General features: G+C 38.2%; 1 protein-coding gene across 1 annotated transcript in view; it reads left to right on the top strand.

Moving 5' to 3' along the window:
- Window positions 1–21,027, top strand: part of DPP6 (dipeptidyl peptidase like 6) — a 993,205-nt gene that overhangs the window by 934,979 nt on the left and 37,199 nt on the right. The window contains exon 18 of the mRNA XM_044677974.1: window positions 17,538–17,636. Coding sequence (XP_044533909.1) covers window positions 17,538–17,636 — 99 coding nt within the window. The remainder of the gene's footprint in view (window positions 1–17,537; window positions 17,637–21,027) is intronic.

The following is a 21,027-nucleotide window of genomic DNA, read 5'->3' as shown; positions in this document are numbered from 1 at the left end:
CCATCCTGCTGTTCTTTTCTAGTCAGAACTCTGCAAGACCCCCAGCCACAGACTCCTCCTTAGCACCTGGCTTCATTAGATCAGAGCCTGTGGCATTCTGGACAGACAGGCAAATGTAGGCATAGAGCCATTCAGAGAAAGGGTCTGGGGACAGAAGAAGCCACTGCAGGTGTGGAAGTTTCCATTCTGGGTCCATTCTGGGTCCCAGAGATGAGAGGACATTGTCAAGTTTCTGCCTCAGTTTTCTTAGTCTTTTCCTCCCTTAGTCTTTACTTCCCTAAGCCTCTTTCAATTCAATTAAACTTAAATTAATCAAGCAAGCACTTGGTAAGTACCTGCCATGTTCCAGGTACAATGCTGAGCATTGAAGATCTAAAGACTAAAAGGAAACAGACCCTTCCTTCAAAGATCCTGCTTTCTTCTCAAGGATACAAAAATGTGTATACAGTTTGTAGATTTGGGCAAAGTACTAACAATTGGAAATATCCGAAAAATTCCTTCCCTAAAGGTAGCATTTGAGCTGACATACAAAGGGAGCTAGAGGTTCCAAGAACAAAGATGAGGAAGCAGACCTTTCAAGGCTTGAGGCACAGCCTACACAAAGGCACAAAGGTGGGAGATAATTTATGTAGGGCACAGCAAGAAGCCTAGTTTGGCTATAGTGTAGATGGTATCATGTGTGATCATCCTCGAACGATACACTGGAATTGAATTTTGAAAGGATTTAAATGTCAGAGAGCAGAGGTTGTATTTCCTTTATCCATTGCCCTCTTCCCTTCTCAAATGTTGACCAAAATCAAGAGATCTGTGTTTGCCCCAGAAACTGTTATACCTTAGTATGAATGTAACCCACTGTATCCCAATTCAGAGAGGTATTTTCTTTTTTTAAAAAACCCTTTCCTTCCCCCTTAGAATAAATTCTGTGTATTGGTTCCAAGGGAGAAGATGGGTAAAGGCTAGGCAGTAGGGGTTAAGCGACTTGCCCAGGGTCACACAGCTGGGAAGTGTCTGATTCCAGATTTGAACCCAGGACCTCCCATCTCTAGGCCTGACTCTCAATCCACTGAGCCCACCCAGCTGCCCCTGAGAGGTATTTTCAAGTTGACTCATCTACCCCATCATTGAAAAGAAACCTTTATCCCTTATTAGAAAGCTTTCATGCATCATTCCATGAGCAAGGAATATATTTTTGGAGTAGGACCTAAGAAATCATAGATTTCATAGGCAGCCTGTTTTTCCTGTGAGATAAAATGGTCCCTCCTCTCTCCCAACCCACTTATAGCAGATTATAGCACTATGTACCAGGCACTACTAAGTAAGCACTTTACAATTATTATCTCATTTGATCTTCATAACAATCCTGAGAAGAAGACGCTGTTTCTTTAAACCCTTTAAACTCTTACCTGCAATACTAAGTACTGGTTCCAAGACAGAAAAATGGTCAGGGCTAGGCAATTGGGGTTAAGTGACTTGCCCATGGAATGGTGCATGAAAGCCAAAAGAGAGAAAAGAGAATGGGGGATGGAAATAATTTTTCAAAATTGGGGAAAGGGAATGAAATGATTAATGAGATAGGAGAACCAAGGGAACAGGAAATGTCTCTGTATCCAAGGGAGTAAAAATTTCCAGTAGAAGGGAGTAGCCCTTAATTAATTAATGTTAAATGCTATAGGAGGATGAGAACTTAATAAAGAGTTACTAAGCTTTTTGTTATTGTTGTTCAATCCTCTCCGTCATGCCCAAAGTGTCCTGAACCCATCAGATGTTTTCTTGGCAAAGATACTGAAGTGGGTTGCCATTTCCTTCTCTAGCTCATTTCACTGATGAGAAAACTGAGGCAAATAGAGTGAAATGATTTGCCCAGGGCCACGAGGATAGTAAGTACCTGAGGCCATATTTAAACTAAGGAAGATGATTCTGATAAATGGCAGAGACAATGACTACAGATGTGGGTTGGACTAGAGGACCTCTGAGGACCCACCTGCTGCTGATATTCTGTGATTCTGTTAGCCCTAAGTTTTGAAAAAATCAAAGAGGGCTTCACACAAAAGGTAGGACTCAGAAAGATGGAGGAAAAAAAGAAATAAAGACATAGCAGGGAGAAAATGTTTAGCCCAACCTATCTGGAGCAGAGAGTTTATATAAGACTAGTAAATAATTACATAATGAAAGGTAAGGCTAGAGAGAGGTTTACCCCATGTTTTGGAGGGCCTTGAATACCAGAATGAGGAATCTGAACTGTATCCATTAATCAGTGGAGATTTGACAGGATTAAGAATGATATAGGTGAAGCAGCTAGGTGGCTCAGTGGATAGAGAACCAGGCTTGGAGATCCTGGGCTCAAATCAGGCATGAGACACTTCCTAGCTGTGTGACCCTGGGCAAGTCACTTAATCCTAATTGTTCTGCCTTAGAACTGATACTTAGTATTGATTCTAAGAATAAAGGTGAGGGTTTAAAAAGAAAAAAGAATGATACAGGGGATTTCCATGTCAACAGAGGCCCTGAATATGGGTTTTGGGGGTTGAGGGGAACCCTGGATATAAAGAAGGATCAATCACTTTTTCTTATTTCAGTCCTACATATTTGAAATCACTTTTATAATTTTTTGGTCCTTTCTTCCACTTAGCCATCTTAGCTATTCCTTCCCTATTCCAAAAAAAAAAAACTCTAAGAATATTCCATTATTTATAAATAAATATATAATGGTGAAATAAATATAACTATATATATGTGTGTATATATATGTATGTATGTATTTCCCCCTCTAGAAAATCTTGTCTATAAACAGAGCCTGCAGGGTGTCCACAGATGTGATTCTGAATTATTTAAAAGCTGATTCCTTAAGAATGTAATTATGTTTGAGACCAAAGTATAATCATGAAATGCCTGTGTATTCAATCCACGTAGATTTCAGGACCAAAAAATCAACAAACCTGCTGTTTGTGTATTGCTGTCTGTAATGTAAATATAAAAGAATATGAAAGAATTGAAATATATTCATATTTCCAAGGTATGAATGAGATTTCATTATCATCTGATCTATAATACACTACCTCCCTCCTGTAAAGAAAACAGAGTGGGTCCCTGAGTTACAAGGTAATATGTTATTCCATGACAGGACCTCTCCTGGAAACTCATTCAAATTCCTCCAAATTATTACATTGCCTAGTTTTCTCTTTGTCCACAGCAAGAAATAGGGTCTCCCTGGCACAGTGGATGGATTTCTAGAGTTGGAGCCAGAAGACCTCAGAGTGAATCTGTCCTAACTTAGAGTTAACTCTTACTCCAGGTAGAACACTTAAAATCTCAGAGCCTTTAGATTGAACTTTCTTCTAGGGCAGCAACTATCTTTTGTCTTTGCCTTCATTTTAGGCCATGCTTAGCACAGTGTAGGTACTTTATAATCATGAATTATCTGACTTATCTGTGGGAAGCCAATAAGAGAATAGATAAAAATCTGAGACTCTTCTTTTGACCCCTTTTGTGATCCTTGTGATTTCTTGTTGAAAAGTATTGTGGCCTTATTGAAAGCTTTTAGTTCCTATCAAACCTGAATTTAAAGGGTTAACACTTAACACAGCAAGGAATGCTGCTGCCTAGTATAGCCAAGGCCAAAATCAGCAGGGGCAATTCGACCCTGAGAGGGATACTCCCCAACTTGGCTTCCTGATAAGAACCTAGTCAAAATTCAGCCTTGGCCTTGGTCTATTCTGAAGACAATGTTTTGTGTTTTGATGTGACATAATTTGTAACTTCTGCGCATCTGCAAAGTTTCAAGGGGGGTTCTTTTGTGTGAAATGAGTCTTGAAATATATATAATAAACTCCATGCTCCTGGAGCCAGAGCTGGAAACAAGAGGTAAAAGACAACTCCCTTGTTCTGTCCTTATTTCCTTATCAACTAACCTGTCCTTATCAGATTATCAGAGATGATAAAGAGATCTCAACACTTACTGACCTCTAAAAAGAAAATATTAATAATTGTACAAATATGCCTTGTACTGCCTCCATTGTGACCCAAAGTTGGATGGGAAACCCACTGAGTTGGTAAGTTTGTCAGTATTTATATGTCAGGTGTTGCAAATAGACAGTAAATTAAGCAAAAATGAGCAAGAGGAAAAGAGTAGGCTCCATCACATTTGTAACATTATGCTATGTTTTGAAGAATCTCAGTCATAACATACTGTAACCTTAGAAAAGACCCCAAATTGCAGCTGACCTAAAGGACAATGAAAACACTGGGAGAAAATGGTAAGCAGTTATGTTCTCCAGAAAAGGAGGTGATGAGGATTTCAAATGACAGAATGACTGGATGGGATTCATAAAGGTCTTAAAAGTCTAGAACAATAGGTCAGATCTAATAAAAATAAAAATTAAATAAGTTGAATTCAACAAATATTCATTAAATGCCTATCGTATGCAAAGCACTATGACAAGTACGAAGGAGACCAAAGCAAAAACTGCCCCCAAGGAGCACTTTGTAGAGACACGCTCTGCATATATTTCTCTTGTGGGTTTGAATCACCTATGTAGGGAAGCTGAAGGCTGGCAAGTAATGGGTTAAGTTCATAGGCCAGAGAGAGTAAGCCATAGAAGGAGCAGAGAGAGAGACAAGGAACACAGGCACAAAACTTTAGCATGGTCCCAGCATGTCAGCAGGTCAGCTCCTTCTCAGATGGTTAGAGAGACTGATTTTATTGAGAATTCTAGGGAAGGGGGGTGGCAGGATGTCAATCAAAACAATTGGTCCCACAGAAGTTTTAACATGGTAATGACAAGTAAAAGAAACAAGATGACCACAAGAGTATAGCCAGGGACTCAGGTAAGAAGCACATGTGAAATCCTCTCCTTTCCAACACATTGACATCAGATTGTGCAAATCCAAGTCTTTGATATTACAAAGGACCTGCAGAACCTCTCTGCTAGCTTTCAGGCTGCAGATCACAGAAAAGGCTTGATTTCTAAGTTGCACAAACTTTCAGACCCAACCAGTTTAAGAATTCAGAAATCAATCATGTGAAATATTAGAAATATATCCATGTCTAGTCCATGAACACTTTGCTCATTAGTCAACTTTTGAATACATCTTTAATACCTTCACAATTCATTATAACTGAAACCCTCCATAGTTCCACAAAGGAGAGTCAGCACATACATAAATAGGCAAACTATAAGGTTCTTTGAGGATGGATCAAGTACTAACAAATAAGACCAGCGAAGCCTTCACAAAGCATGTGTTACTTGTGCTGAGACTTGAAAAGACAAATAAAGATTATGAGAGGTCAAGGGAAAGAGATAGTACGTACCAGTTATGGGGATGGTCTGAATGAATGCACAAAGGAGAAAGATGGATTCTGGAGTTCAGGATACAGTCCAGCTTGCCTGAGACATTGAATGTTTGAAGGGAAATCAAATGAAATAAGGCTGGGAAAGAAGAGAGGAGCCAGACTGTAGAAGACTTTAAAAGTCAGGCTGAGGAATGTGGATTTTATAATAGAAACAATGGGATATGACTGAAGGTATCTGATTAAGAAGGTGGTATGATCAGACATCTATCTAGGAATACTCATTTGGTGGTTACATGGAGGTTGAATCAAAAGTGGGAGAGCCTGGAAGGAATGTGGCTGCTTAACAGGCTACTGTAATAGTTCAAATCAGAGATAATAAGGCTCACAACTATTTCTGGGACTTTGTAAGTAGTAGATAAGGATCAATGCAAAAAAAAAAGGATATAAAAGTAGGATCAAAAAGATTGGAAAAGGGGAGGTGAGGAAGAGGGATGAAAATCAAAGATGACTCCAAAGTTGCAATCATGAGTAATTGGAGAATAGTAGTTCTTTCAGTAGAAATAAGAATGTTTGCAGTGGGAATGAGTTTAGGGATGGGAGAAAGAAAGTTAATCAATTTGGTTTCAAATGTGTTAAGTTTGATACGCTTATAATACATTTAAGAGAGATTCAGCACACAAGGACTACCTAAGACTGGAGTCCAGGAAGGAGATTACAGTTAAGCATATAAACTTAATAAAGACAATATATAAAGTCTTCCATCTAGGTTTAACATGTCAACTGCACAGGAACAGGATGAAGGGAAATTGTTCTATCCAGTATGAGAGGGTAATTGTTCTACTGTACTCTGCCTGATCAGAAAACATCTGAAGTGCTGTGTCCATTTCTAGCACTATATTTTATAATCTTGGAAGGTGTTTTTAGGATGTAATGGCATTTGATTTTTAAAGTGTAAAATAGAGTTATCAAAGGCTCATTGTCAAGTCTGAAGAAATCTTAGGAGCCTCCACCTATCTCCATTATATGAAATAGATGTTGGTCCCTTATTTCTCCTGGTGAGCCTCTTTACACAGGTCATAGTGGACTTTGTATAGGAAGTCCTCATTGACTTCTAACCTTGTATATGTTACAAATGAGGAAAATGAGGCAGGGGATGACTAAGTGTATTGATGAACTAGCATAGGCTATAATAAATACCAGAGCTCTGAATTCAAACCCAAGTCTGACTCCAAATCTATTGCTACGCCACAGCCCTTTCTCCCTTAGACTGACAGCAACAATCGTGAAGCAAGCCTTGAGACATTTAATGGTCCAAGTTACCTAGGATGTACTGGTTGCCTGAGATGGAGGTATTTCCCTTTAGCAGGTATTTGTCTCTCCGTTCTCACTGTGCCCAAATCTGATAATGGCTAATTGCATCAAATATTAGAGGGGGCTCACATTTAATTAAGGAATAGTCATTTGTCTGATGCAGACTGGAGGTCCCCATGGTCCTAAAAAGCCAAAAGAAGAGCTGTTCAGGGAATACATCAATCTTTTCTTATTTCCTCAGCTATGCTTCTGCCCTCTTTGGATGCAATTATGGGGACAAATAAAGTGGCTTAACTAAACTCCCCTGTGTGACAGCCCGCTCTCTGCTGATAAAACCAGTTGTGTGGGCAATCATTAAATGAGAAGCCTAATATTTAACTACATTTAATAGTCTGTTGCTTTTAGTGCTTCTTGTGAAGGGGAGGATTTCAATAGAGACGAGTCAGCTATTCAAGGCCATGTTGAATAGCCGGTGAGCAATTATAACCCTGTGCGTACCTACGTAAAGTCAGATTTATGGAACGAGGTAATTGGTAGTTGGAATGTTTTGAAGACATGCCTGCATTCTCATTCACTCCAGGCAAGCCTGACTTAATAAGGAGGCTTCAGCGTAGAATTTTACTTTGAAGCATTTAGATTTTCTGTCTTATTCATCCAAAAAGGATTTATATTCATAAAAACACATTTAAGTCAGATCCTGTTGTGTTTATTATAAACACCAATGGTATACCCCTGTTGTTTTTGTCATATTGAAACGTGGGCTAGGGTTTTAGAGTTTTCAAGAAAACAGTGAGATCATAGAGTTAGAAGCTAGAATTAGAAGGAGCTTCAGAGGCAATCTAGTCCAGCTCCCTTGTTTTTTATTTTTATTTTCTATTTTTTAACTTGACAAACACTGACTAATATCTTTTTATAAATAAATAGAAGAAAAGAGGATTATATATGAAACTCTGAATTTCTATTATACAACTTTTATTTTAAGCATTTTATAAATTTAACACAGTTTCAAAGTTGTCCTCCTTATCCATGTCTCCCCTCTGAACTTCTTTCATGTATTTAAGTACTACAGCAACACTCTTTTATTTCTTCTTTTTTTATAGTACTGTAACTATTCCTTTTAAACCCGGTACCTTTCTGGGTTTTTTTTTTAATCCAATCCTTGTGACAGGTAAACATAGTTATACAAAACTAATCATGTATTGACAATGTCTGAAAAGGCATGTCTCATTCTGTACCTCTAAAACATCACCTCTATTGGGAAGTAACAACCATCTAGAATCAGAGTTGGAACCAATGAAATCAATGATTATAGTTCTTAAATATTTCAAAGATAGTTTTCTTTACAGAGTTATTATCATTATATAAATTGATCTACAAGTTCTGCTCCCTTTACTCTGTATCACTTTGATTCCCTCCTTTTCATCATTTCTTACAGCACAATAATAGTCTATTAAATTTATATGCTATCATTTGTTCAGCCATTCCCCTAAGGTGCTCTCATAGTTCTAGCTATTTGCTATAATATAAAGTGCTGCTACTAATATATTTTTATGTATATATCTATTCCTTCTTTCTTCTAATTCATTGGGGGTACAGAACTAATAATGGGTTCAAATTTAGTGGTTTGAGAATCATAGTACCAAATTGTTTTTTAGAAAGACTAGACCAGTTCCTACCTCCAAAAACATTGCATTAGTGTTCTTGTCTTCCTGTCCTCCTATTTTATCTTCTTTGCCAATCTAATGGGTGTGAAGTAGAACCACAGAGTTTTAATTTGCATTTCTCTTAGCATTAGTGATTTGCTGCATTTTAAAAATATTTGTTAATTGCTTATATTTCCTCCCTAGATAACTATCTCTTGGTATCCTTTTACTATCACCAGGAAATAGTTCTTGTTCTTGAATATTTGAATCAGTTCTCCATAAATATTAGATATCAGAAAAAATTGCTGCAAAGATTTTTTTGAGTTAACTTTTCCTTCTAACTTTAACTACATTGACTTTATGCAAAAGCTTTTCACTTTTATGTGATCAAAATTATCCATTTTTATCCTTTATCATTCTGTCACTTTTTAGTTTAAGAATCTCCTATTTATAGTTGCAGCAAGTATCTACTTTCATTCTGTTCTGATTTATTTATGATATAGCCTATTATATCTACATTCTGCATCCACATGGCATTTATTATGTATATGATGTGAGACACTAGTCTAAACCTACTTTCTTCCAGAATACTTTCTGGTTTTCTCAGCAATTTTATATTTTGGTCATATAGTGAGTCCTTACCCTAGTGGTTGGATTCTTTGGGTTCATAGAACATTGTGTTATCAGGTTAATTTGTTTCTGTTTGTTATGTACCTAATCTGTTGCAAATTATTGACTTCTACTTTTTAAATCAGTATCAAATATTTTATATAGGTACTCATTTTAATAACTAAGGAAACTGAGACCCAGAGAGGTCAATAACTTGCCCCAAGGTTACACAGACAGCATCAAAGACAGGCTTTGAAACCAGATCCTTTGAATATAGAACCAATACTTCTACTACCATCTATCCATCTCCCTCTTTTTAGAAATGAGGAGATTAAATACTAGAGATGTTAGGTAATGACTGACAAAGTATGGACTTCATTCGTAGTGCTTGAATTGCCAATCCAGTGGACTTTCTTTCTTTAAATAAACATTTTATTTTGTTGTTGTTCAGTTGCATTGACCTTTTTATAATACCATTTGGGATTTTCTTTGGCAAAGATACTGGAGTGGTTTGTCATTTCCTTCTCCAGCTCATTTTACAGACAAGGAAACTAAGGTATAGAGGGCTGAGTGGCTTGCCCAAGGACACATAGCTAGTATCTGAGGCTGGATTGGCTTTCAGGATGATGAGTCTTCCTAACTTCAGGTGTGCCCTTCTATGGACTTTCCATGATGACATGTAAAACTATCAAATCCTAACTCTGCCATTAACCACTTATATGACCTCGATGGAATGACTTTACTTCTCTAAGCCCCAGTTTTCTCAGATGGAAGTTAGATTTAGCTGACCCTAAAGATCTCTTCCATCTTGAAAATTCTGTGATAAATAAATGAATAATAATAAAACAAAATTCTGTGATTATCGACCGAAATAAGAAGGTATGGTGAGAGGCTTCTTTGTTATACAGAGATTTTTTTTTTGGCATGATATTTGTCATGTGGGTAAAAATTGCCCTGCAGTGAATACCAGCAAAGCCTTTTGTCTAAAGTTCCTTCCCTTTTCCAGAGGAACATTGCTTTGCTGATTTGGTTTCATTCACTGCAATGAATAATTCAGGACAGCAAATGCCTCCTCCATTTCATGTCATTCCCTGTGATGAGAGTATGTACTATTTGAGATTTTACCTATTGTGAGAGTTGATCTATAGAATGGAAAGAGGGGAGTGTTGGAGTGGGACAAGTCTTGGGATTTCATCAGTGTAGGAGGTGTCCATAAAGAACTTCCACTGAAGCAAATTGATTGATACCTTCTTTGAAATGGTGTTAGAGAGATGCTGAGGGCAATGAGAGGTTGAGTGACTTAAGAAAAAAGGTTTATACTTGCAGTATGGGTCGTTCTGACTCTGAGACTAGCCCTCTCTATATACACTATTCCATGAATTTTTCCCTAGGAATCAGACAGAACATTAGCCTTGGGGTTAGAAGACCCAAAACCTGGCACTATTTCTTTGGCATGCCTTAAGAAAATCATTCTTCCATTTGGTGTCTATGATGTTTTCATCATAAAAGCTGCCACTAGTCCTTTTATTAGGGATTTCTCAGTGTTTGGCTTTGTGGTGGAGACCTGGAACAAAGCCTGGCACAGAAATGCAAAGAGTCAGAGTAAGAGAAAACCTCAAAGAGATCCAGAAAGAGTCTCTGAGGCACCATCTGGAGCTTTCCATTCATTCTTCAAGCCAGTTAAACCCAATGGTACTGCTTTGCATTTTTAAGAACATATTTCATATTTTCTAAACACACTGGCCACCATTTTCTCAATTAACAATTACAATTCTGTGCTGAAAATGAATTAGGTATTATTAAGTGACTCACTGGATAAAGTTCTGAGCCTGGAGTTAGGAAGACCCTAGTTCAAATCTAGCCTTGGAAACTGGCTAGCTTTGGGACCCTGAGAAAGTCACTTAAATCTGTTTGTCTTGGTTTCCTCCTCTATAAAATGAGGTGGAGAAAAAAGTGGCAAACCATTTTAGTATCTTTGCCAAGAAAACTCCAAAAATGGGTCATGAAGAGTTGAACACAACTGAAAACAACTAAACAAAATCCTTGCTTTTCAACTGAAGCCTGGGGAGGCTAAGGGACTGGTCCAAGGTCACAATGAGATTTAGCACAGAAGCCAGAATTAGAACCTTTGCTTCCTGGCTTTTAGTTCACTACTTTTCACAACTTCATAATGATTGGTCCACTAAAGATGAGAATTTGCCGTGTTTCCAAAGGGTGTGAATCGATCTCTACAAATTGTTTTAAATGTCCTTGAATGAGAAATACATGCCCAGAAATTCTAAGGTGTGAATAAAGGGGACAGGGGGATAAAAAAAAAAAACAGTCAAGAACACTTGGTCTGACAGAGACAAGCTCAAGGCTGGTTGAAAGACAGAGTCACAAAGCCATGTGACTATCCCAGAATGACAATGAATAAGCAGAGATCAAAAGCTGATTCTGGCATTAAACTGATCTGAATATTTCCAGGCTTGGCCATGTTTTCAGTTCTTACCAAAACTATAAAGATAAAGGGAATTCCTCATTAACTAACTGGCTTTTAGCAAGCCAACTACTCTGCCCCTCATTTCCCAGGTCTGTAAAGGGAAAGACATGGAAGAGATTTATTTCTAAAGTCTTTTCCAGCACTACCAGTCAGTAAGTCAACAAGCTGCTCAGATTGATCAAAGTATTCAAAACAGCATTCCTTGTGATAGGGAAGAACTAGAAATTAAGTGGGTGCCAATTCATTGTAGGCCACTGGGAAGATCAGTGGATAGAGTATTAGACCTGTAGTCAGAGAGACCAAACACTGTGTGACTATGGACAAATCTCTTAACCTTCTTGGCCTCAGTTTCCTTATCTGTAAAATGGGGATAATAATAGCACCTACTTCCCAGGGTTGTTCAAAGGAACAAATGAGATAATTTTTGTAAAAAGCTCTTAGCACAATGCCTAGCACATAGCAGATATTTAATACATGTTTATTCCTTCTCTTCCTACCCTCCTTCCTCCATCATTGATTGGGAAATGGCTAAAAAATAATGGCATCTGAAGCTTAGATATTATAATATACTGAGGAAAATATGCAGAATTCATAGAAACAAGGGAAGATATGTGCAAATTGATGTAGAGTGAAACAAACCAAGAGAAATATATGATGTATATGAGATAGAAACATAGATGGATGGATAGATAGATGAATGGATAGAGGGATTAATGGATGGATGGATAGATAGATAGATAGATAGATAGATAGATAGATAGATAGATAGATAGATAGATAGATAGATATAAACAGATGTTATATGTGTTTCTGTGCCTAATGCCTTCAGTAAGGAAAATTAAAAGATTACTAAAAAGTTCAGTTCTTAGTAAAGAAAAAACAGATTCTCCTCAAAAACATAAAATGACAACTACCTCCCTCTTCACAGGAGAGAGGAAAGGCATTATGAGAAAAGAGAATTGTTTAGAATTTCAAATGTAGTCCCATTATCCACTGTTTTTGCTCCATCGTTTTTATTTGTAAAGAAGAAAGGCTCAATCTGGATTGGAAAGGAGACCCCTCAACTTAGCAATGAATATGATGTTAAAAGAAAAGGAGTTCATAAAATATATTTAATTTAAAAGAGAGAGGAAAGGGGCAGCTAGGTGTCTCAATGAATAGAGAACTAGGCCTGGAGACAGGAGGTCCTGGTTTCAAATCTGGTCTCAGATACTTCCTACTTGTGTGACCCCGGGCAAGTCACTTAAACCTGTTTGCCTCTGTTTCCTCATCTAAAAATGAGCTAGAAAAAGAAATAACAAACCTCTCCAATATCTTTTTTTTTAACCCTTAACTTCCATCTTAGAATCAATACTGTATATTGGTCCTAAGGCAGAAAAGCATCCAATATCTTTTCTAAGAAAAGCCAAATAAAAGGTCCATGAAGAATCAGACATGACTGAAACAACTGAACAACAATAAGATTGGCTAAACCCTAAGTATGTTAAAGAAAAAAAAAAGGCAAGATAATTCCTACTTCAAAAGATCTTATATTCTAGTAGGGTTAGGAGGCCTCTAAACGGTGAGGAGGTGAAAATGTAGGAGTTAGTTGAGCTAGGTATGAACACAGCATGGCGGATGCAGCCTTCCTAGAGAGATGAACTTCACTTTCCTCAAATGGTTCCATTGGTCCTGCTTTAAAGTTTGGTTTTTGCTCCTCCTAGCAACATTAGACTTTGTTAATTAGCATTTTTTTTTATAGTTTGGCCTTCACAGGAGCAAACATATACTGTTGTTTTGACAAATGTATTAATTTAGATAAGGGTTGCTTTGCATAGTCTGCCTGGTGGTCTGAGGGCCATCCAGCTGGACCTCTTGCAGCATGGATATGCATGAGTTGGGCCTGTCCCTGCAGTGCTGGCATGGAGTCAAAATTAACTTGGGCCAACACTCATTGATATTTCATCCACAGTAACACTCCTCTTACCACTCAGTCTGAGGAGGGGTTTCTTTGCAGGGGCAAGTGAGAAAGGAGACCCACATTATTTTTTGGTACTCTGGTCATCAGGGTATAAAAAATAACTTGCATTTATATAGGTTGGCAAAGTGCTATCCTTTCACTAGTTCCCCACAACAACTCTATGAGGTAGGACTTATTATTATTCACATTTTACAGATGAGGAACCTAAGCCAGAGAGAGGTCAAATGACTTGCCCAGAGTCACACAGCTAATAAGTGACTGAGGCAGAATTTGAACCTTTCTGACCATCTAATTAGGCAGCTTGAATGGCACGACCAATAAGAGTACCAGGCCCCAAAGTTAGAAAGACTCATCTTCCTGAGTTCAAAATCTGTCCCCAACACTGGCTATGTGACCCTGGGCAAGCCACTTAATTCTGCCTCGGTTTCCTCATCTGTAAAATGAATTGAAGGAGGAAATGTCAAATCACTCCAGTATCTTTGCCAAGAAAACACCAAATGGGGTCACAAAGAGTTGGTTACAATTGAAAAATGACTGAATAGCGTTATCATCACTAACTACCTAGATGCCTCTAAGAATCAGAATTTGGAACTCATCTAATTACAGATTAAGAAACTGAGCCCCACAAAGAAAAAGTGACTTGCCCAAAGCTATGCAGCAAGCAATTGAAACCAGGTTTTCTGACTCCAGTGTCCCTCATGGCAAAGATGCTGAAGTATCTTGGGGTCTGTGAGAAACAGAACTTAGAATGGATCAAATGAAGAAGCTCTCAAAATCTTTTTCCATGACTTTTTTTTAATTGCTTTCCTCTTTTGAAGTTGTGGGACTAGCCATAGGGAAAGACACGGGAAGATTAACTGAGCCCTCCATTCCCAACCCCTCCAAGATTGACTGAGCTAGAAAAAGAGGAAGGAGGGAGGGAAGGAAGGACAGAGGGAGGAAGAGACAGAGAGGGAGACAAACAGACAGAGACAGAGGAGGGAGGGAAGAGGAAAGAAAGAAAGAGAGAGGGGGAGAGAGGGGGGAGGGAGGGAGGGAGGGAGGACAAAGGGAGGAAGAGACAGAGAGGGAGACAGACAGAGACAGAGAGACAGAGGAGGGAGGGGGGGAGAGAGAGGGGAGGAAGGGAAAGAAAGAAGGAAGGAGGGAGAGAGAGTTTAGATTCCCACAAGTAGATGAAACAGCCTTCTCTGCTTGTTAAGAGCCGGTGTGAATTGTTTTTGGTGTTTTAAATTGGATATGTGGGATGGGATTGAAGGGTGAAAAGGAAAAAGAAACAAGAACATAAGAAATTTACCACTTCTGTAGGATAGCAGTCGGCAAGAAGGCTGGAGTAGACCATGTCTTAAAGCAGACACTCAAAAACACAGGTACTTGCCCACAATGCTCCCAAACGTGGATGAACCAGAATAAAAGATAACTCAGAAATAGTTGGCAAAACAAATAAAAATATGATCAAACAGCAATCATGTTAATATGTGGTCTTTGAAGTCAATATGTGCCCACAGACACTAATATTGAATTTTAGTAGTCCTCATTTCTATCTGAGTTTGACACCAGTGTCTTAAAGGGTCAGAAGTGTACACTTTCATGCCAGAAAAACCTGTTGTTATAAAGAAGGGGAAAATACTACTTTAAGAACCACAAAAGTAGGACCTGACATATTTTAGAGCCTTTGATATATGATTTAGGCTACTCAAAGGTAGTTAATATCCTATATGGGAAGTATAATACAAATAGGATATAAGCACAGACATAGAAAAGACATTAGAGGGAAGTTGAGTGGCTCAGTGGATAGAATCAGACCTGGAGCCAGGAGTTCATGGGTTCAAATTTGGCATCAGACGCTTCCTGGCTGTGTGACCCTGGGCAAGTCACTCAATCCCAGTTGCCTAACCATTACCACTCTTTGCTTTGGAAGCAATACTTCGTATCCATTCTAAGATAGAAGGTAAAAGTTAAAAAAAGAAAAGAAAAGGTGGTAGTAATGATTTTTTCCAACCTTTTCATTTGATAGATGAGGAGAGTAAAAAAATCTGCCTACAGATCAAATAACAAGGTAAGAGAAAAGTTGGAAATAGAACCCATGTCTTCTGATTCATAAGTCAGTGCTCATTCCGCTATACTAAAGGTATAATAGAAAGAGAATGGTCTATCTTATGCAAAAGTAGAGTGGCTAGCCAACTGGGGGTAGATAGATAGTGCAACAAATAGTACACTGAACCTGGAGTCAGGAAGACCTGAGTTCAAATCCAGTCTCAGACACTAGCTGTATGACCCTGGACAAGTCACTTTACCTCTATTTCCCTAGTTTCCTCAACTGTAAAGAAAAATGGAGATAATAATAGCATCCTGGGGTTGTTGTGAGGCTCAAATGAGATAATATTTATAAAGTGCTAAACAATAAATGCTTGTTTTCTTTCCTTCCAACTACTTAGTATGATTGTAGGTGCCTGGGAAAGGCTCCCTTTCAGAGTGAGATTAAACATGCCAACCATAACACTGAAAGAAGGAAGCCACCAACTTCAGTTCATTTCACGCAGAAATAAACATTGTTGACATCAGCTCCTTTCCTAAACAGAGACTGGCATCCTCTTGGGAAACATGTATACATATAAACTAAAATAAAATATATACAAAGTAATTGGGGTATAGGCAGGACAGGCATTATCTATTTGGTAGATCAGAAAGAAAAAAAAACTTGTAGGAAGTAATTCTTGAGCTAGAGAGAGCATGCCAGGCATGAGGAGAGCCTATAGAATATACATATGAAGAAAGAGATATTAGGCTGTAACATATAGGACTTAGCATGGAGAGGACAGTGAGAAGAGAGTAATACGCAAAGAGCAGCCTAGAAATCTATGTTGGAACCATACTGTGATCAGCTTTAAATGTCAGAGAAGTCTGAATTCTATTCTTGAGGATAGAGTCACAAGAATTTTTTGAGCAGGAGATTAACATAGTAGAACTTTTATTCAACCAGTTTAGGCAGTTAACATGAACAAAAAGTTGATACGGGTTAATTAGAGACACCCACAGTTAACCTCAGACAAAGGTTGGAGAAGCCACTGAAGCAGGACACACCACCAATTGACTCACTGAATTTTTCCACCTTTCAGTCCATTGGGTTGGTGTAATGTAGACATGAGCATCATCATCATCTCCCCCTTGTTTCACAAACTCCTAAGTGACAGTGAGGGTCTGTGGGTAACCTCAGTGAGCTATATATCAGCTTCAGAGATGAAAATTGTTCCTTTCTGAAACCTCCCTATTATAATGGGAAGTTTAACCTTCTGGGGACTTCATGCAGGCAGGAATAATTCCCTATGTGTGCTCATGTGGTGATTGTGTTGCTTTTTGAAAGAATGCCTGTCATAGGATGATTTAATGGCTCCAACATTGCCTATGATAAATGATCCACTCTTTATAGCATTCCCGAAGCTCTGCTATTTCAGAATGATTTGACAAATGGAAAAGATACTTGATTTGGTGTATTCTGGTTTGATGTTTTTGTTTTTTTTTTTTCTCCCAAGTTAAAATGTTAGCAGGTACCCAACAACAAGAAAAAGGAAGTGGGATGGTTTGAGCATCATTTCAATTAGATGCATGAAAGTACAATAGTTTACATATTAGTGCAATTGCAGAAATAGACATGGAAAAGCTTAATGTGATTAGTTTTAACATTTCTCAGTGTCAAAAGAAAATGGAATTGCTTCAAGTCTTCCTGAAAAGAAGTGGAGGGTCTCCTCTTTTTAGGGTAAGATTTGAGACAGGGTGGGACAAAACCAACTGGGACAAATCCCAGGCCATTTCAAGCTTTACTTTGAGGGACCTAAAATGAACAAAAGGATCAAGTGAATCAATAAAACTAGAATGAAGTATCAAATAACTTTCCCAGATAACTTTCAATCAAATTGAAGAATTTAAATGAATTTTTCCTGGGAAATAATTGACATTCCAGTCGTCTTCCCCTCCAAATTTATGATGGTCATTACCTTTAGTAAGTGTAGTGGACAGAAGCATGGCTTTAATCCTGAATCAATTTCTTGCTACCACTATGATTTTAAATGAATCTCTTGGACTCTCTGGGCCTCAGTTTCTACATCTCTAAAATGAAATGTTTGAACTAAATGTCCTCTCAATACATTGTAACTCTAAATCTGTGATCCTATAAGTGCAAATGGGCTCCTAGGAAGCAATTTCATTGGGTTTCTCTCTGTCATTGTTTCCTCTCTCTTTCAGAAATCTTTGAGCTGGAAGTAAATGCCCATGTACAGAAGACTATTAGTGACCGGCAGATGCCTAAAATTGAATACAAAAGTATTGAGATCGAAGATTACAGTAAGTACTAGTTTTTCTTTTTTTCCCATATTTTCATTACCATTCCTGCTCAGAAATGATTCAGCTGTCAGTAGAAGATTGCTTTGTCTAATGACTTATGTGAAAGAATACCATATTATCCCAATAATGATAGTTTCTGCTCTCCAAACAGCTGGAAATGAGTTGTTTGGAAAAAAATGATTTGAAATGATAGCCAGCTAGGGAGAGATTCAGGGAGGCAGAGAAAAAGAATTATACTGACTCTGTCAATTGACAAGTATTTATTGAGCACCCAATACTTGTCCAAAATGATGCTAGACACTACAAGGGATAAAATAGAAGCATAAGGTCTCTCTGTACCATACGTTTACTATCTCACTTAGATGAAATTGAAATTCTTTCCTCCCTAGGACATTTATATATTGTTTCTATCTCTCTGGCTGCTTCTTCAATGGTTCCTCTTATTCTTCTCACCTTCCACACTTGGATAAGAGTCAAAATTCTGTCCTTGGCCTTTGCTCATCTCTATCTAAACTTTCTTCTTTGAAGATATATTAGTTTCAACCATTATTTCTAAGAAAATATCTCCCATATCTCTTGCTCTAGACTTGACATCTCTCTTGGACTCCAGTTTAGCGTCTTTAGTAGTCTACTGGGCTTTTTTACTTAGTTATTCCACCATCATTGGAACTTCAACACTTATAAGATTGACCTTGATGTCTTTCACCAAACTCCATTCCCCTATTATAGTTTCCTCATTTCTCTTAATGGATCATAGAGTTAGAACCAAAAAAGGAGCTTCAAAATCATCTTAAACACACATACACACACATTTGACTGATAAGAAAACTCAGAGAGTGCCATCCCATTCAACAAATTTGACTTAATAAACAATTCAATTCACCATTTATTAAGCATCAAGTAACCACAAGGTATTATATTAGATACAAAGGATACCAAGTCAAAACCATCCATCAATTATTACCAGAATTGAATGTTGCCAATATCAATCATGAGAACTCCAAGCTGTTTCCCATTCTGAGGCTCTGAACAACAGGAAGAAAACAAGAGAAGCATAAGCTTTCTGAGTTGGTATCTGACCAATCCATCAGTGACTGAGTTGTGTTTTGAAAGAAAAGAAGTACAAAAAAACTAGATGAGACTCTTTGTGACATAGTAATGCAGTTCCAGTTAGACTGGCCACTTTTCCACTAGATTCAATGTATCCTGGGGTTTCCACAAACCACATTCAATTGTAGGGGTAGCCTTAAAAGATCAATATATCTTTGGCTCATATTACTCTTACCAAAACTTTGCTCTGAAATAATGATCAAATATAGCTCATATTTTGATCTCCATAAATGTGGGGAAATGGGTCCCCAGATCCATACAAATACTCAGGAAAACAAATGTATATATAATGCATGATACAGCTTTTGCCAACCAACAGAAACGCAAATATAATGGGGTTCATGGACCCCTTTAAAAATCACAATTCTCTTTGTCCAAGGTCCATTTTTTGACAAAATCCTCATCTCTTCTAATTCAGTACCATCCATTGTGTTATACCTTTCTCAAAAGGGAACCAAATTTAATATTGTCAACAGTCTAATGAGTCCCTTTTTCCCACTGTACCTCTCCACACACCAACTAAGCAACATGCCTGGCTTAGGCTATCCCATTTGTCAACACACTTGCAGCTCCTGGTCAACTCCTTCACGATGAACCTGCCCTGTTCATATGGACTCACTGATCATATAACTGTAGTGGTTGTCAGAATATATGTCTGTCATTAACAGTTTTGGAGGAGAGAGAACTCCACATCCACCAACTATATTCTGAGGACCTCTCTTAAGGAGAGGATAAAGCGATGAAGGTAAAATCCTCAATGAAGATTCCTGTTATGGGCCAGAATAAAGGGAACTCTTCCCAACAGAGCCTGAGCCAATTAATTCATCTTCAGGGCAGCCCCCATCAATGAATTCATTTTTCAGGCAGCACCACAGCGGGTTTCAAGCCAACTAACTCACCTTGGAGGCAACCCCAGTCACTAAGACCTGACCAGAAGACTTTAATCTTCTCTACTAGGTGCCAGTGGGCATGTCAGTACCCTCCATAGGGAGATCTTCACAACCCAAACAAAGGCTCACCTCCTTGTAATCTCATCAAGTTGATTGGAGAGATCCCCCAATCAACCCATAACACAAAAAATTATTTATTTAGTGCTGTAATATCTACACTAGGAACTAAGGTTGCAAAGATAAAAACAAAACTGGGCAGTTTTTCTGTGTATTAGCATTTATGTTCCCTATCCTGTATGTGTCCATGGAGTTAATAGCATGTGTTGGGCTGGAGGTAAACTCCTCAAAGTCCTTTGGATAGAATCCATCAAAGAGCTATGCAGCAATGGCTCTATATTACAGGATGAGAGACAAATAAATCCTTTATTACCTTTTGAGCCCTTCCTTTCTCTTTTGTGTGTATCTACAATCAGAGGCCAAGAGACCCTGACCACTAATGGTCAGTGGGTCACAGGAAAAACTATCATATCATGTGGTTTATCCCCTCTGACACCTCCTGCAGAAGACACTTGCCATCTGTGGGTGTTCCACACTGCAAGCAGTTTACAGTTATTCCCATAATGATAACATACACTTTCATAGCTGACAAAAATGAATTCTGAAACTGAGAGACATTGTGAGCTGAGAAGAGATGATGGTAATGTAAATATTTATAAAGGGCCTGAGGGAGAGCTTAAAGGATCTCTTTGCTGGGCATCCTTTGGCTAGAGATGTAGCTGCCTTAATTTATATGACAGGTCAGTGGAATCATTGACTAGAATATAGGAAGAGGGTTGTACCAGATCCAGGAAGACTTCATTGAATTAGCAGGAGAACCCTAAACCCATGCAAGCCAAGCAGTCTTTTGGAGGGATGAGAGAAGAATAGACCTTGATCTCAAAATTTCTGTCATTGCTGTTTCAGCAGGCAGTTGGTTATTATTGTGATGGTAATCATGATAATCATATCTACGATATCAGTTCATCGAATTAATTCATCTGTCTTTTGAGTAATAGATTATCACTAAGGCAAGAATCTACCAGTATTCTGCTTTAGGAAGCTAGAGATCTCCACCATGTTTCTAGAGAGTACTTCAGAAAGCGTCCATAGATTGAAGTTCTCCATCAATATTATATGTCCCTGTGCCCTCTTTGAGATGTTTCTTGAGCTGTTCCTTTATTGCTTTTTACTGGCTGCATAGAAAGATTCCTTACCTTTTTGTATGTCAGAGCCTTCCCCCCCACCCCTCGGCAGTCTGGTGAAGCCTATTGGTCCCTTGCCACAATAATGTTGTTAAATGCATAAAACAAAATACAGAGGATTACTAAAGAAACCAACTATATTTTTTAATT

Source organism: Gracilinanus agilis, chromosome 5, assembly GCF_016433145.1.
Source record: "Gracilinanus agilis isolate LMUSP501 chromosome 5, AgileGrace, whole genome shotgun sequence".
Taxonomy (NCBI): domain Eukaryota; kingdom Metazoa; phylum Chordata; class Mammalia; order Didelphimorphia; family Didelphidae; genus Gracilinanus; species Gracilinanus agilis.
Note: the sequence above shows the minus strand (reverse complement) of the source record. Positions and strands in the feature narration are given on the sequence as shown.